Source organism: Callospermophilus lateralis, chromosome X (assembly GCF_048772815.1).
Source record: "Callospermophilus lateralis isolate mCalLat2 chromosome X, mCalLat2.hap1, whole genome shotgun sequence".
Taxonomy (NCBI): Eukaryota; Metazoa; Chordata; class Mammalia; order Rodentia; family Sciuridae; genus Callospermophilus; species Callospermophilus lateralis.
Window position 1 is genome coordinate 67,696,148 of NC_135325.1, and position 14,679 is coordinate 67,710,826.

Sequence of the window (14,679 nt, forward strand, 5' to 3'; positions counted from 1 at the left end):
ATGTGAATCTAAAATATATAAAGAAAAATAAAAAAGATCATGAACAATAGTCTTTATCTCTGGATTACAAAGTTTGCTTATACTTGAAAGGCAATTCATTATATTAGCAGAATGAAGAAAACTTATATGATCATTTTAACAGTTTCAAATTTTTGACATATTTTGACAATCATTCATGATAAGGGGAAAAAGCTATGGAAAGGCTTGGGGTATAGCTTAGTGGTAGCATGCTTGCCTAGGATGCTTCAGGATTTGGGTTTGTTCCCCAGCACAAGAAAGAAAGAAGGGGGAGTAGCAGGGAAAGAAAGAAAACTAGGAAAAGAGAGATTACTAAGTCAATATTGAAAAAGAAGACCACTGTCAGAGGATATATTTACGTGAATCCAATAGTTACCAAGAAGCTACAGTAATCAAGAATGTTTGATACAGGCATGAGTGTCAACAAATAGATCAATAAACCAGCCCACACGTAAAAAAAAAAATAGTTAGATTTTTCTGCAGAGGAGCCAATGAGCAAAGTCTTTTCAACACATGATGCTTAGAATTTGGATTACAGGACATATACATATGGAATAAAATGAACTTTGACTCCTGCCTTATACTACAAATTAAAAAATGTGAGAAATCTGATAAACCATTAAACTGTAAAGCCTTTGAAGAAAACAACTTTTTTTTCTTGATTGTGAGTGTAGGATACAAGCAATATATGGGGAATGAGTAAATCAGCCAAGAAAGGCGGATAAATTTTTACAAATTAAAGAGAAACAAACACTAAATCCAACATGTATACCTGGCTTTGACCCTGAACCATGAAAAAAATTACTATAAAGGATTGGGGGGGGCAGTTAACAGTAATGTAATTTATAAATTAGATAATAGTGACATATCAATAACACATTGTATCATTTGTATAAATAATAAATTTCCTGATTTTGATCATTAAAATAAAAAATCTCAGAGAATCAATACCAAAAAATTTATAATGAATAAATATAGCAATATCACAGTATAGGTTAAGATGCAAAATTGGTCTTTTTCTTATATATCAGCAATGAGAAAAATAGAATTTGAAATTTAAAATATACTACTTAATTATATTAGCACCAAAAGTTGAAATACTTAGGTATAAATCTAATAAAATGTCTACAAGTTTTATTTGAGGAAAACTAAAAAAATGATGTAAGGAATAGACTAAATAAAGGAATAGATATTTCATGTTCTTGGATAGTAACACTATATTGTAAAGAAATCAGTTCTTTCAAACTTTTGGGTAGGTGAGAGGCTGGGTGGATACTGGGGAATGAACCCAGAGCACTTAAGAACTAAATTACATCCTCAGTCCATTTTTTATTATTTTTAAATTTTGAAAGTCTCTCGTTAAATTGCCAAGGCTAGCGTCAAACATGCAATCTTCCTCCCTCAGTCTCCCAAGTCTGTGGGATTATAGGTGTTCAACACCATGCCCAGCTTCCAGTCAAAGTTCCTGCATGTTATTTTGTGTATACTGACAAATTGATTATAAAATTTTCATGGAGAAGCAAAAGATCCATAATGGCCAACATAATATTAAAGAAAAACAATCAGAGAACTGACAATATACAACTTCAAAACTTACCATAAAGCCATAAGGATTAAGAGAGTTTGGTATTGGTGAAGTATAGATATTCAGTGCAACAGAGAAAGAACCCAGAAATAGACCCACAAAAATATTGCCAACTGATCTTTGACCAAAAGTGAACAAATTTGATGGAGAAAGGATATTTGTTTTTAATTTTTTTAGTTGTATACACACAATAATTTTATTTTATTTATTTATTTTTATGTGGTGCTGAGGATTGAACCCAGTGTTTCACAGGTGCTAGCTAATGCTCTTAACCACTCAGCTACAACCTTAGCCCCAAGGATATTGTTTTTAACGAATGGTGCTGATCCAATGCAAAAACAGAAAAGAATTTAGACATGGACCTTTATCCTTTTACATATATTAACTCAAAATGTGTAATAGACCTAAATGTTAAAGGCAAAACTATGAAACTCAAGAATAAAACACAGAATAATATCTAGTTAACTTTAGAAGAATGTTTTAGATATAACACCAAAAGTAAGACAGATGAAAGAAAAAATCAGTAAGTTGGGCTTCATTAAAGATGAATCTCTTCTGCAAAACACTCTGTTAACAAAGAGTGAAACACCAGAGACCAAGAAAATAGCTAGGAAACAGACATCTGATAAAAGACTGGTATCTAAACATACAAAAAACTCTTAAAATACAACAATAAAAAAACAAACCAAAAAAAAATAGGTAAATAGTGGGATTGTGAATTTTAATAAATGTCCATGCATGTATGAGTTTGTCGGGTTGAACCAATTACCATGTATATTTATAAAGCTCTAATTTAAAAAAAATAAAAATGGGCAAATGATCTGAACAGATACCTGGCCAAGAAAAGATATACAAATGACAAATGAGCATATTTAATAGATGTTCAACATCATATGTCATTAATGAAAAATTAAAACAATACTAGAAATTCAAGTTAAGCTAAATAGTAAAAGCAGGCCCACATCCATGGTGGTTGAAAGGGACCAGATCATGCAAGCCACATGGGCAATGGATATGCTAGTGTTGAAGTTCACAAACAAACATGTGGGAGGCAGAGTAAGGTTGGGGCCAGAGTGTTAGGTATGATGAGTCAGCACAGCTGTCTTTGTGCCACAGCTTAATGCTTGTGGGCTATTTGTTTCTGAAAAATTAGATTTCAGGGGCAAGTCAGGGTTATGCAGGTGCTAGTACAGGCACTGGGGAGTGAAACTGGCTGGTGCAATCTGTTAGTCTGGAATCTGTTTCAGGGGGAAGAAATAGTGCTTAGCAATTGGACAGACAAAAGTCAGCATCCTGTTTCAATATTTGATTTGTTCTCTGACTTTATAAAGCTGACATTTAATTATCTAAGCTACTTTATGTGTAACACATAGGTAGAGACTATAATGTGGAAGAAAGGAAAAAATTCAATTAAGAACATGTAAACAGCACATTTAAAGTTGCCTTCCTTTGGTAGGCACATTCATTCATCTCCAGATATGGTATACAGTACTTCTCAGATATTTTCTTCATATTATCTATTGAAGAGCTAAACATCTGAAAACAAAAGCTGATATGGAAGTATATAGATTCATGTTGAAAATAGGATTCCCTTTTCATCTATGGAAATATGAGTAGTTTTCAACAAAAATGGGCATTCCACAAGATAAACTTCAAGGGTCATTATACAACTCTTTCAAGAAAAGGAGAGAAGGGGATTGGTGGAATGGATGGTGATAGTGATGAAACATGATCCGAAAATACATTGACCCAGAGACAGAAATACATTAAAAAAAAAAGGTGACATATCCTTTCCTGATGATGAAAGTACTTAGTTCCAACTGCTACTATAACAAACGACAGTCCTACTTTGGTGTCCTCAGGAGTTTGGTTCTAGAACCACTACAGATAGAAAATTCTACAGATGCTAAAATCCCTTATTTTAAAAAATGACATAATATTTCCTTATAATTTATGCACAACTCCTGTATAATTTAAAGTTCATCTAGATTATTTATAATACCTAATACAATGCAAATGCTATGTAAATGTGTTATACTGTCTTCTTCGGGGTATGATGACAAGAAGAAAAATGTCACTATGGGTTCAGTACAGGTGCACTTTTTTCAAACATTTTCCATTTGGGTTAGGTTGAATCCACAGATGAAGAAATCATACATATAGAGGGGCACCTCTATTACAATTGTGGTGACTTCAGATAACACAGATTTATTATCCTACAGTCTTGATGTTTGAAAATACAAATAAAGTCTCATTACAATAAAACCAAGCTGTAGGCAGAGCTGATTTCCTTCTGCAATTTCCAGAGAAGAATCTGCTTCTTCGTCTTTTCCAGCTTCTGGAGAGAGCCTGCATTCCTAGGCTCCTGGCTGCCTTCCATGTTGCAAGCCAACAGTGTCCTGTCTAGTCTTTCTCATGCTACTTGCCTTGGACACTGACTCTTCTGCCTCCCCCTGCCCCATGTAAAAAGCCACTGGACTATTTTTGCCAGGATAATCCAGCATATTTTATAAATTCAACCAGTTACCAAACTTAATTCTCCTTCCTCAGGTAACATAATATGTTTACATATTGTGGAGAATAAGGTGCAGGCATCCTTCCAGGGCCATTATTCTGTCAAACACGAAAAAGAGACATTTCAATAGATTTTAACGTGGACAGCAGAAACAGCACCACGTGTATGCTTAACCCCATTGCTGTGTTTGTCCCATGCAGCAAGCAGGGAAAAGACAGGGTCCGGAATACAGGAAGGATGTGGGGGTAAAATGAGAGCATTCAGAAACAGCCTAGTATATGTCTTAAGGAAGTGGGAGCACATTGGCTCCTTCCCCTAAGAAAGTGATGGTTATGGCCAAGCTGGTTCAAATCACCACCAAATTTCCACAGTGCCAAATATCACAAAGGTTTGGACGTGACTGGCAAGAGAAGAAAACAGAATAGTGTGCAAGGATCCAAGACAGGTTCTACCTGGTGCCTGAAACTTTGTGCTGGGGCACCAGGGATAGGAGTGTGTGGTTCCCTGGGAGACCTGCCTTGGACAGCTGTGGGAACGACCCAATGGCCAAGTGAATTCCCATATGGAGTGAGCTATTACTAGTGTGACAGAAAGAGTAATTGTTGGTGCAGAGCAGCGGTACGTCTCTTAGGGCTAAGGGTCTAGGTCAATCTTCCTTTGGAAGGGGAGTGGTAAGGGCTTTAAAGGAAGCCCCCACCTCAGTTCCATAAGCAACAAGAGTGCTTTTCTCCCCGTCATGGCTCCTAAAGCTGTAAAAGAAAAACATGGAAGAGCCATCCCTGAGGCCCCTGGTCGGTCTGTAGTGAAGTCACATGTCCATCCCCCCCAAACCGCAGTCTGCAGTCGTGACACCCCCTCCCATTAGCGTCTCGGAAGGAGGGGGAGTGGAAGGAGGGGGGCAGGCACTGCGCAGTCTGGGGTGCAGGCACACCAAAGAGAGTTTTGGTATCCATCCGCTGCTCCCGCCCGCGCAGCGCTTCCCGACCTCCAGATACCGCTTCCCGCAGCCCCCAGCCGCCCGCCCTCTCGCCAGTCCCACCAGGAGTAGGTGCGCGGGAGACTGGGTGGTGGTCTGCACGCTAGGGTGCGCGGGGTCTTACAGAGGCTGCTGGTGCTAAGCCGCCCCTCAGACCCGGGCTCGCGCTGGCCCCGCCCACCTCTGAGTCGGAACTACGGTGGGCCTGGGAGGGGGCGTCGAGCCCATTCGCACCATATCCCTCCGCCCCCCTTCCCGACACCCTCGAGGCGAGCGGTTCTGCCGCATCCTGCGCAGCCCCTGCCCGGTTTGGTGCAGAGGCGTGGGGGCGGGACGCCTCTTGCCAATTCTGCTAGCACGGAAAGCTGAGGGAGTCCCAGTGTGGAGCGGCCAGAGGACAGAACGGGAGAGGAGAGGAGGGGAATCCCAACGTCCTGGGCTCTGAGCCTGTGAAGGCAAGTGGGGAACGCAGGGGGCGTGGGGTGGTCTTCCACTGTGGCCGGCTGACAGCTTGCCCCTCCCCCCAGACGTTGGCAGCCCGGCGAGGAGACAGTGAGCTGGCCGGAGCTGGTCCCTGAGAGGAGTGTGTGGAGCCAGGGGACCACCGGTGAGGAAGCGGCGGTGACCCGCCCGTGTCGGGGCAGGGGGCGGGGTGCCCAGAGAGCCTCCAGCAGAGCTTCCAGAGGCCATCTGCAGCAGCTGCTTCCCAGTTACGTTCCCTGCGCCCGAGCTGCCCTCCTTGGTGTTTGTGCCCTGGGGGGAGGCTGTGAGGGAGAAATGGCGGCGCGCAAGTGAGGGGCTCCCGGGAGGCCGCAGTGGGTGGGAATAGGAGCAGGGACTGGTGTCCAAGCTCTGTCCAGCCCAGCTGGCATAGCGGGAGGTGGGTCGCCTTTGCCACTCCAGCCGATTCCGGAAAGGGGCCTGTTGGACCCCGCGTCCCGGGTGCTGTCCCTTCCCACAGGCTCCTGCTTGATGTCAAAATCTCCCGTGTGTGCGGTAGGTCTGGTGTGTTCTGACAGGCCAGAGTGCGCATCTGTAGAGGCGAGGCTTGAGGAAAAAGAGGAGCAGGAAAATGGCCTGGATTTCTGGAGGTGTGTGCGGATGGGGGGTGGGCACTGGGCACTGAGTGGACACCTGAATGGGAGTGGGGCGACTGTGACCAGACCTGGCCAGGCATTTAGTAGCATCTCCTCATCTCCTAACAGGTGTCCAGGCTCTTCCCCTACTTTCTCCCTCCCTCTCCCAAATCGGGGTCCTGAAAAGATGGACTTTGCCTGGGTGGGAGTACTGGGGGGGGCGTGAGGGAGTCATAAGTAGCACTTACTCCATCACCTGCTTTCTAGAATGTGCGGTGCCCTTCCCCCATTTTATGCTGCGCAGGGCAAGGGGAAATGGCGCACCTAGTGGTGAGTCCTCAGAATTGGAGAAGGGAGTATTGGGAAGAGGATGACGTCAAGAGAAGGTGGTGTTACCTCTGGAGCCCTGCAACAGGGCCTAAATAAAACAAGAGTATTCTACCAGCAGGACCCTAAATGTGGAAAGATAGTTAATTTGGAGACTCCTATCCTAGGTGTCGGTCTGATCACCAAGCTCAGCTGCTGCCGTTTTTTTTTTCCTGACTCTCCTAACTTTTCATCTGTTTGTTCATAGGCCTGCTTTAAGGCTGTTCAATTCTGCAAGAAAGGAAAAGAGGAGGAGGAGGAGACTGGCTCAAATCTCTGGAGGTTGGTGAGAGGGTGGGGTGGGAGGCAGCTACTGAGGAAGAGCATGGTAGGTGGCTTTGGGCTTTGCTTCAAGTGGGTGCAAGACCGTGTTTACTTCTCTCTGCTAGACTTGCACACTGCCACAGCATCCTTTGTTTCTTCTGGCCAGAGATATTAGGAATGTTGAGGTAGGTGTAGGTTGGGCCCTGATGGATGATCTGAGAGCTGAGACCAGGAGTCAGGGAACTTTAGACAGATAGGACCCTTAAACTGAAAGAGAGCTATTTGTTTTGGGCCAGGGTGTGTGTCTATCTGTTGAGCACTCAGACTCCATTCTCTCCTGTATGTTTGTCTGTAGGACCCCCTGCAGTCAGCTGTGGGGCATAACACCACTTGAGCAAAGAAAGGAGAGGGAAATTGCACCACATCAGTGAAGGTTGGTATGGGCGTGGGTTCACTTTTGGGTGGGGTAGTGGAGACCAGCCACTACTGGTGGGGTCCAGGAGTGATTAGGAGCTGGTGAGAGGCTCTTCTGCCTCTCTATGGATAACACACTTTCCCACCTTACCCATACTTATTTTGCAGCAGGCAAGAGAAACATATTTTCTTATACCTGAGCTGTCCCATTTAGCATTCAGTACTAGTCTCTCTGTGTAAGTCTCTGCATGAGGTGACACAGTTGGATGAGACTCAATCCCCCATTTCGTTCTCTCTCCCTAGATCCACCTCCAGTGGCAGCTCTGGTGGTGCTGGAGTTGCTGCTGACCACCACCCTCAACAGGTCCGCACCCACCCAGGAACCATCCATCCTCCCCCAGCTTGGTTGTGCCTCTTCTCCACTGTATCTATATTATTGACTGAGACTGTGCTTGGGTAGGAGCCTGATTGACTGCTGGATTGGCAATTGACTCTATAATTCTTATTTCCAACTTTATTTCCTGGATCATCAAAAGATCAGTGTGTGAAGATAAAAATCTGTGATAGATCTGTTGTCAAATTTGGGACAGTGGTAAAGGTCATTAATTGAGCCTTCTCTGTAAGTGTTACCATGACTGGGGCAGAGATTGAGACTGGTGCCCAGGCCAAGTCTGAAAAGAAGGCTGGGGAAGAAGTTGTTAGTGGGGCTGAGCGAGAGAATGAAGTCCCTCTGGTGGTCAGACCCAAGGTTAGGGCCCAGGCCCAGGTAACAACTGGAGCAAGGCCTAAAACTGAAACCAAGTCTGCATCTGGGGCAAGGCCCAAAACTGAGGCCCAGAAAGTGGCTGGGGCAAGACCCAAAACTGAGGCACAGACAATGGCTGGGGCTAGGCCCAAGACTGAGACCCAGGCAATGGCCGGGGCAAGGCCCAAAACTGATGCCAGGGCAGTAGGTGGTGCACGACCTAAAAGTGAGGCCAAAACAGTCTCTGGGGCAAGGCCTAAGGATGATGCCCAGGCATGGGCCCAGCCTGAGTTTGGTACTGAGGCAATGTCACAGGCAGAGGGAGCATCCCAGACTAATGCTGTCACCTGGCCATTGGTCAATACTGATTCTGGATCAGTTACTAAATCTAAGGGCCTGCCTGTAGATAGAGAACTGGTCAGTTTGGATGCTGAAACCTTTCCTGGCAACCAGGGCCAGGCAGGAATCCAGCCCTGGTTTGGACCAGGGGAGGAGACTAGTATGGGGTCTTGGTGCTACCCCAGGCCCAGAGCTAGAGAAGAAGCCTCTAATGAGTCTGGATTTTGGTCAGCAGATGAGACCTCTACCGTGTCTTCTTTCTGGGCTGGAGAAGAAGCCAGTATCAGATCATGGCCTAGAGAAGAGGCCAATACCAGGTCCAGGCACAGAGCTAAACATCAGACTAACCCCAGGTCCAAGTCTACATCCAAGCAAGAACCCTATATTGATTCCTGGTCTGGGTCTGAGGATGAGTCTGGTAACCCATTCTGCTTTTGGGCTGGAGAAAATACCAATAACTTGTTCCGGCCTAGAGTTAGGGAAGAGGCAAATGTCAGGTCCAAGCTCAGGACAAAGAGAGAGGATTATTTTGAATCTGAGTCTGAAGATGAATTCTATAAAGAGTCCTGGTTTTTGCCTGGAGAAGAGGCCAATAATAGATTCAGGCGCAGAGACAAGGAAGAACCTAATAACATCTTGAAATCCAGGGCCCAGAAAGATGCTAAAAACATTGATAGGGCCAAACAAGAGCCCAGGTTTGAGGAAGATGTCATTATTGGGTCCTGGTTCTGGGCAGAAAAAGAGGCCAGTTTGGAGGCTGGAGCTTCAGCAATCTGTGAATCTGAACCAGGGTCTGAGGAGGGGGCCATTGGTGGATCATTGTTCTGGGCTGAGGAAAAGTCCAGTTTGGGGGCTGTGGCCAGAGAAGAGACCAGGCCTGAGTCTGAAGAAGAGGCCATATTTGGGTCGTGGTTCTGGGATAGAGATGAGGCCTGCTTTGACCTAAATCCCAGTCCTGTATACAAGGCCAATTGCAGGTACAGAGATCCTGCTGAGGATGAGCTTAATGCATCATCCAGGCCTCAAACTTGGGAAGAAGTCACTGTTGAATTCAAACCTGGTCCTTGTCATGGGGTTGGCTTCCCATCCACAAGTCCCTTTAGAATTCCTGAAGGGTCTTCTGAAATGAATGAGGCAAAGTCCAAGAATGTGGAACTTGGCCCAGAAGGGGAAGAGCAGGAATCTTTGCTTCAATCTGATCGGGCTGAACCTGAGTTCCCATTTCAGTATGATCCCTCCTACCGGTCTGTGAGGGAAATTCGAGAGCATCTTAGGGCCAGGGAGAGTGCAGAGCCTGAGAATTGGTCCTGTAGCTGCATACAGTGTGAGCTTAAAATTGGTTCTGGAGAGTTTGAAGAACTCCTTTTATTAATGGATAAAATTCGAGATCCTTTTATTCATGAAATATCTAAAATTGCAATGGGTATGAGAAGTGCTTCTCAATTCACCCGTGATTTCATTCGGGATTCAGGTGTTGTCTCACTTATTGAAACCTTGCTGAATTATCCCTCCTCTCGAGTTAGGACAAGTTTCCTAGAAAACATGATTCACATGGCTCCACCTTATCCAAATCTAAACATGATTGAGACATTCATATGTCAGGTGTGTGAAGAAACGCTTGCTCATGGTGTGGATTCCCTTGAACAGATGACTGGGATAAGGATGCTTAGACATCTCACTATGACTACTGACTATCACACACTGATTGCCAATTATATGTCCGGGTTTCTCTCCTTGTTAACCACGGGCAATGCAAGAACAAAGTTTCATGTTCTGAAAATGCTACTGAATTTGTCTGAAAATCCTATGGTGGCAAAAAAGCTATTCAGTGCCAAAGCTCTGTCAATATTTGTGGGTCTCTTTAATATAGAAGAGACAAATGATAACATTCAGATTGTTATTAAAATGTTTCAAAACATCAGTAATATTATAAAAAGTGGAGCATTGTCCTTGATTGATGATGATTTCAGTCTTGATCCGCTTATGTCTGCATTCCATGAATTTGAGGAGTTAGCTAAGGATCTACAAGTCCAAATAGACAATCAAAATGATCCTGAGGTGGGACAACACAATTAGTATGGTTAACCACCTGCCGCTGATCAGCCTTATGTTCCCAAAGAACCCTGAATAGTGCTTTGGTGTTCACAGTCTGGCTTTATGTTGTAACAATTTTAATGCCTATGTTAACTTGTCAAACTCTTGTTTTGAGCTGGATTAATTTTTGGATGCCAAAATGAATATTAGAACTGAAAACACATTTGTTGATATATTTGTCTTGCTGTCCAGATTGTGATATTTTTTCGTGTTGAGCTTCTGATGAGCTAAGTCATCTGAGTATAAAGCTACCCTGCTATTCGTTGTTCAAACATGTGGTTCTCTACTTGAGTCTGTGTTTTCAATAAAGTTCTATGTTAAAATTGCCATAAGTGACCCTTCTTCACTCTGAAAACCAGGTTTAGCTACATTGTTCACACTTACAAGCATTGGTAATTAATAGTATAATAAATGTGCTCATTAGAAATTCCCATTCTTGGATCTTAAGAAAGGAGAGATTGTTGTGGGCCGTGTTACTGCAAGAATGCTTCAGAGACGAGGGACCCAGTAAAATTAGTCAATGAAGGATAGGATGAGACAAATCATTCTTAGAAAGTGGGCCATGATGGTGTGAAGGAAAGTGTGATTGGAAAACATTCAAATAGCATGAGTGTACCCAATAAGCCTGAATTAAGTGAAGGAGTTCAGTGAGTAATACAGTTGAAAAGATGGGATAAAGTCAGTTTTGGGGACTTGAGTAAACCAAATCTGCATTTTATAATTCAAAGGACAGGTGTTAGTTCAATGCCACATAAAGAGTGAAAGAAAGATGCAACTAAATGGGCTCAGGTATAGGATTATCATTTATGATCCTAGTCCAAGGAAAGTGTTCAGAAAATACCATGCAGCCATTAAAATAGTTATGTGTGGATTGATTTATTGATATTAAATGACATTGGTAATTTTATATTCAGTAAACTAGGTAACAATGTGGTGTTATCTATGGAAAATTAGATCCAGTTTTTAAATGTATATAAATACAATTTCTATGCAACTTCAATATGACTTATTAAGCAATTTCATATGTTCCACAGTCTGGAATAAAATATATCATGGAAAAATTCTCAGAGACAGGCATTGAGGAAATTTAAAAAATCAATATGCTTATATCTAGTGCCTCAACTTACAGGTGGACATGCAAGAATTGAGTTATATAAATGAATAAGTCATTTTTAGAGGTAAAATAACAGAAAAGTAAATGGATGTGGTTTCAGAAAAACTAGCTTTTTATATGAAATGTTTTAAAGAAAAATCACAGCTGATAAGTTTACATTAGTCTCTTGATGGTACAAAGATAACTTTTGCACATGATTATTACATTCAAACAATCATAACATTTCCTTTTTAGGTGACAACAAAGTTCTGGAACTAGACAGTGATGATGATTGAACAACATTGAGAATATACTTAATTTCACTGACTTGTACACTTTAAAATGGTTAAAATGGGTAAGTTTTATGTTATGTGTATTATGCCACAATAAAAAAGATCATACATTCAGACAGAATAATTACAAACATCAGAAATAAAAGTGGTTTAGAGAGGAAATCAAAACTTGTGGAAAATATCAAATGTTTTATTATTTTTAGATATGGAAAAATATTACTTCTTATTTGTCTGATGCTGTCAATTTTCAAAAAGAAAATTATGACTCATTTAAATTAAAATTTTTTTCAACACAACGAACAACTGAGATCAAGAAAATGGTTAAAGGAGATGTGTGTGTATACAATGTACACAATATAAAGATATAAGCAAAATATATTTCTTTCATAGGAAATTAATAAATATTAGAATAAGATAAGATTGCTGAGTTAAGTATAAAACTGGTTAATATCTTACAGGGCAATAAATTGTAACATTTAATGTTATCGTACCACTGGACACATAATTTATATATCTATTGAACAAAATATCTACAATTTAACATTAACCTCTATAAAGTTGAAAAATAGTTTAATCAATAGAAAGTGAAACCCAGCACTGCACTGAAACAATATCCAGTAATCTATGTTGACTTTATTCAAATCTTGTATAATTTTCCTGACAGTCCAACAAAATTTTCTATACCTGACTATCATAAAAAGGTGAATAGAAGTAGGGCAAAGTAGCAATTTAGCTTCTATTTGCAAACTGCAAATATTAACATGATTATTTTGTGGTGGAAATTAGAGGCTGAATGTTTTGCTTATGAATTTTTTTCAACAGATCATCTGTCAGTTCATGTACGTCTCTGTTTTAATACTTCTAATTATATAAAATACCGAAAATCAGTTCACCTCCCAAATCCTTATGGAACATTTCTCCCTAGCTGAGTGCTCCTAGAGAGCAAGGTCCAGGCCTAGGACTCAAAATTTGGTTTTCTAATCCAGCCTTTCTTCCAGTTCTCTGTCTTCCCCAAGGTCAGGAGCTTCAGGTTCTTCTAGCAAATAGCTCAACCCCAGAAGCATAAAGATTCTGCCATCAAAGCTGCAGAGCTGCCATCAACCTGGCTGCTTTGGCATGTGAGGCAGACAGTGGGTTGTGTGGCCAGAATGTTGCATGGGCAGACAGAGTTGTGTTTATTTGCATGGAGAAAGAACAGGAATGACACACACCTGGCAAATGAGACAGATTGGATGAGTGTCGGTGTAATTAGGTGGGTAGAAAATGGGTGAGGAGGTGTCTCTGCATGTATCAGTAGCTTAAATTTCTCAGGTGATCAGAATTACATCATTTGTCGGTAGAGGAAACAATCCCTCAGCCAATCGCAAACATCTCAGTCGGATCTGTCTTTTGTCCAGGAGCTCAAGAAAAGGGGAGTCATCCTGCAGAAAGCATCCGTGCAGAGAAGCAGCAGTTGCTATTGGAGGAGGTGGGTGCAAGACCAGGGAATGGCATCCTTGGGAGGTAGTCGCTGAGACTAGGGTTGGTACTTGAAATACCTTGGACTCTCCCACTCCCTCCTTCCTTCTGAACTCCCCCATTCCCAGGCTCTCTACTGTGTTTCCTGTGTGTGGATGGAACAGGTGAGTATATGGACAGAGTTGGATTCAGGAGCCCAGATAGGGAAAACAGTGAAGTGACAATTTGTGAACCCCTGTAGCTCTGGATCAGGAAAGGCAGTGCTAGGAATGAGAACTGTGAGCTATGCTACCACTCTTACTTCTTTCATCATGTCAGTACTCCTGCTGTCTGTCAATTTCCTTAGTGACAGTATTCAGGCCATGGAGATAGCTGAGATCAACTTAACACTGGGAGAGGGGTGGTGGGAAGAGAGGGGAACACATCTTCCTTTTGCTTCAGGGTTCCAGCTGACTGGGGTTGCAAGGAAGGAATGAACCTCAAGCTGTGTGGACCTATGGAAAGGGAGAGGAAACAAGGCTTAAGAGGAAGGAACCTAGCTGCTATGGGCTCTTCACATCTGATATCTCATTGGAGTATTCCAAACTTCTCAACCCCCAAGAGGATTCCTGGGTCTCTGTCTCATGCAGCAGCTCTCTCCCATTTAGGAACACAAAGTTGCTGATCTATGCAAGGCTCCCTGTTCCTATTGTCCTGGGCCTGAGAGGATGATCTTCCTGGGACTACCTACAGAAACAGTTTCATTGATAACATTATAAGTTCCTTCCTCACTGTTTTGCTCTCTGCCTATTTCTTAGAGGACTTGTTTCTTTGGATCCATCCTAGGTAGCTGTCACTTAATACTTCCTTGTCCTCTTTCTATCTCCCCCACCTCAATGCATCCACTGGATACCAAATGAAATAAAACTATTCCTCTGCTCATAACACTTCTGATATAAAATGTGTGGGTTCTTCACACTATGTAGTTTTCCAGTTCTCTGAGGATACTAATTAAGTACCCTACAACTTAATAACTAACTACCCAGGGTTATGGGAGACCCCACTGGTTAAGGGCTCAGTCCCACAAGATTACCCTCAACTTTAGAAAACACAGATAGTGAATCTTCTCAGGTTATTCACAATTCTGCCTGACTTGGGTACTAATTAGGAGTTCCCACAGTCATCCTTAGGACTGATAATTTGCTACAAAGTCTACAGAAATCAGAGAAACACTTTACCTACTATTACCAGTTCATTATAAAAATATAAATGAAAAGCCAGATGAGGTGGTACAAGGTATGGAAGGGTCCCAAGCGTAAGGGCTGCTGTCCCTATGAAGCTGAGGTGCACCACTTTTCTAGCACATGAATGAAGTCACCAACCTGGAAGCTTGAAAATCCATCACTTAAGGTTCTTATATAAGTCACATTATATTGACATGATTGATTAAATCATTGACTGCTG

General features: G+C 42.4%; 2 protein-coding genes across 6 annotated transcripts in view; both read left to right on the top strand.

Annotated features, from left to right (window-relative positions):
- The window catches only part of Gprasp3 (G protein-coupled receptor associated sorting protein family member 3), a 140,532-nt gene that overhangs the window by 101,336 nt on the left and 24,517 nt on the right, over window positions 1–14,679 (top strand). Inside the window, exons 1-4 of one of the 5 annotated variants that reach the window (XM_077107425.1) lie at window positions 7,210–7,233; window positions 7,518–7,578; window positions 11,741–11,840; window positions 13,176–13,246. The exons of 1 other annotated variant lie outside the window; for it this stretch is intronic. The gene's annotated coding sequence lies outside the window, so the exon portion shown is untranslated. Of the gene's footprint in view, window positions 1–6,743; window positions 6,819–7,161; window positions 7,234–7,517; window positions 7,579–7,608; window positions 7,671–11,740; window positions 11,841–13,175; window positions 13,247–14,679 lie in introns of those variants that run through there. 3 more of the 5 variants (XM_077107427.1, XM_077107426.1, XM_077107424.1) reach the window with 3 other exon arrangements.
- On the top strand, window positions 7,639–10,724 carry Gprasp2 (G protein-coupled receptor associated sorting protein 2). The gene has a single exon (XM_077107422.1). The coding sequence runs from the start codon at window positions 7,846–7,848 to the stop codon at window positions 10,372–10,374; it is 2,529 nt and encodes an 842-aa protein (XP_076963537.1). The 5' UTR covers window positions 7,639–7,845; the 3' UTR covers window positions 10,375–10,724.

What these genes read in the sequence shown, in the direction of transcription:
- Gprasp2 (XM_077107422.1), top strand. Translation starts at nt 7,846, where the DNA reads ATGACTGGGGCAGAGATTGAGACTGGTGCCCAGGCCAAGTCTGAAAAG.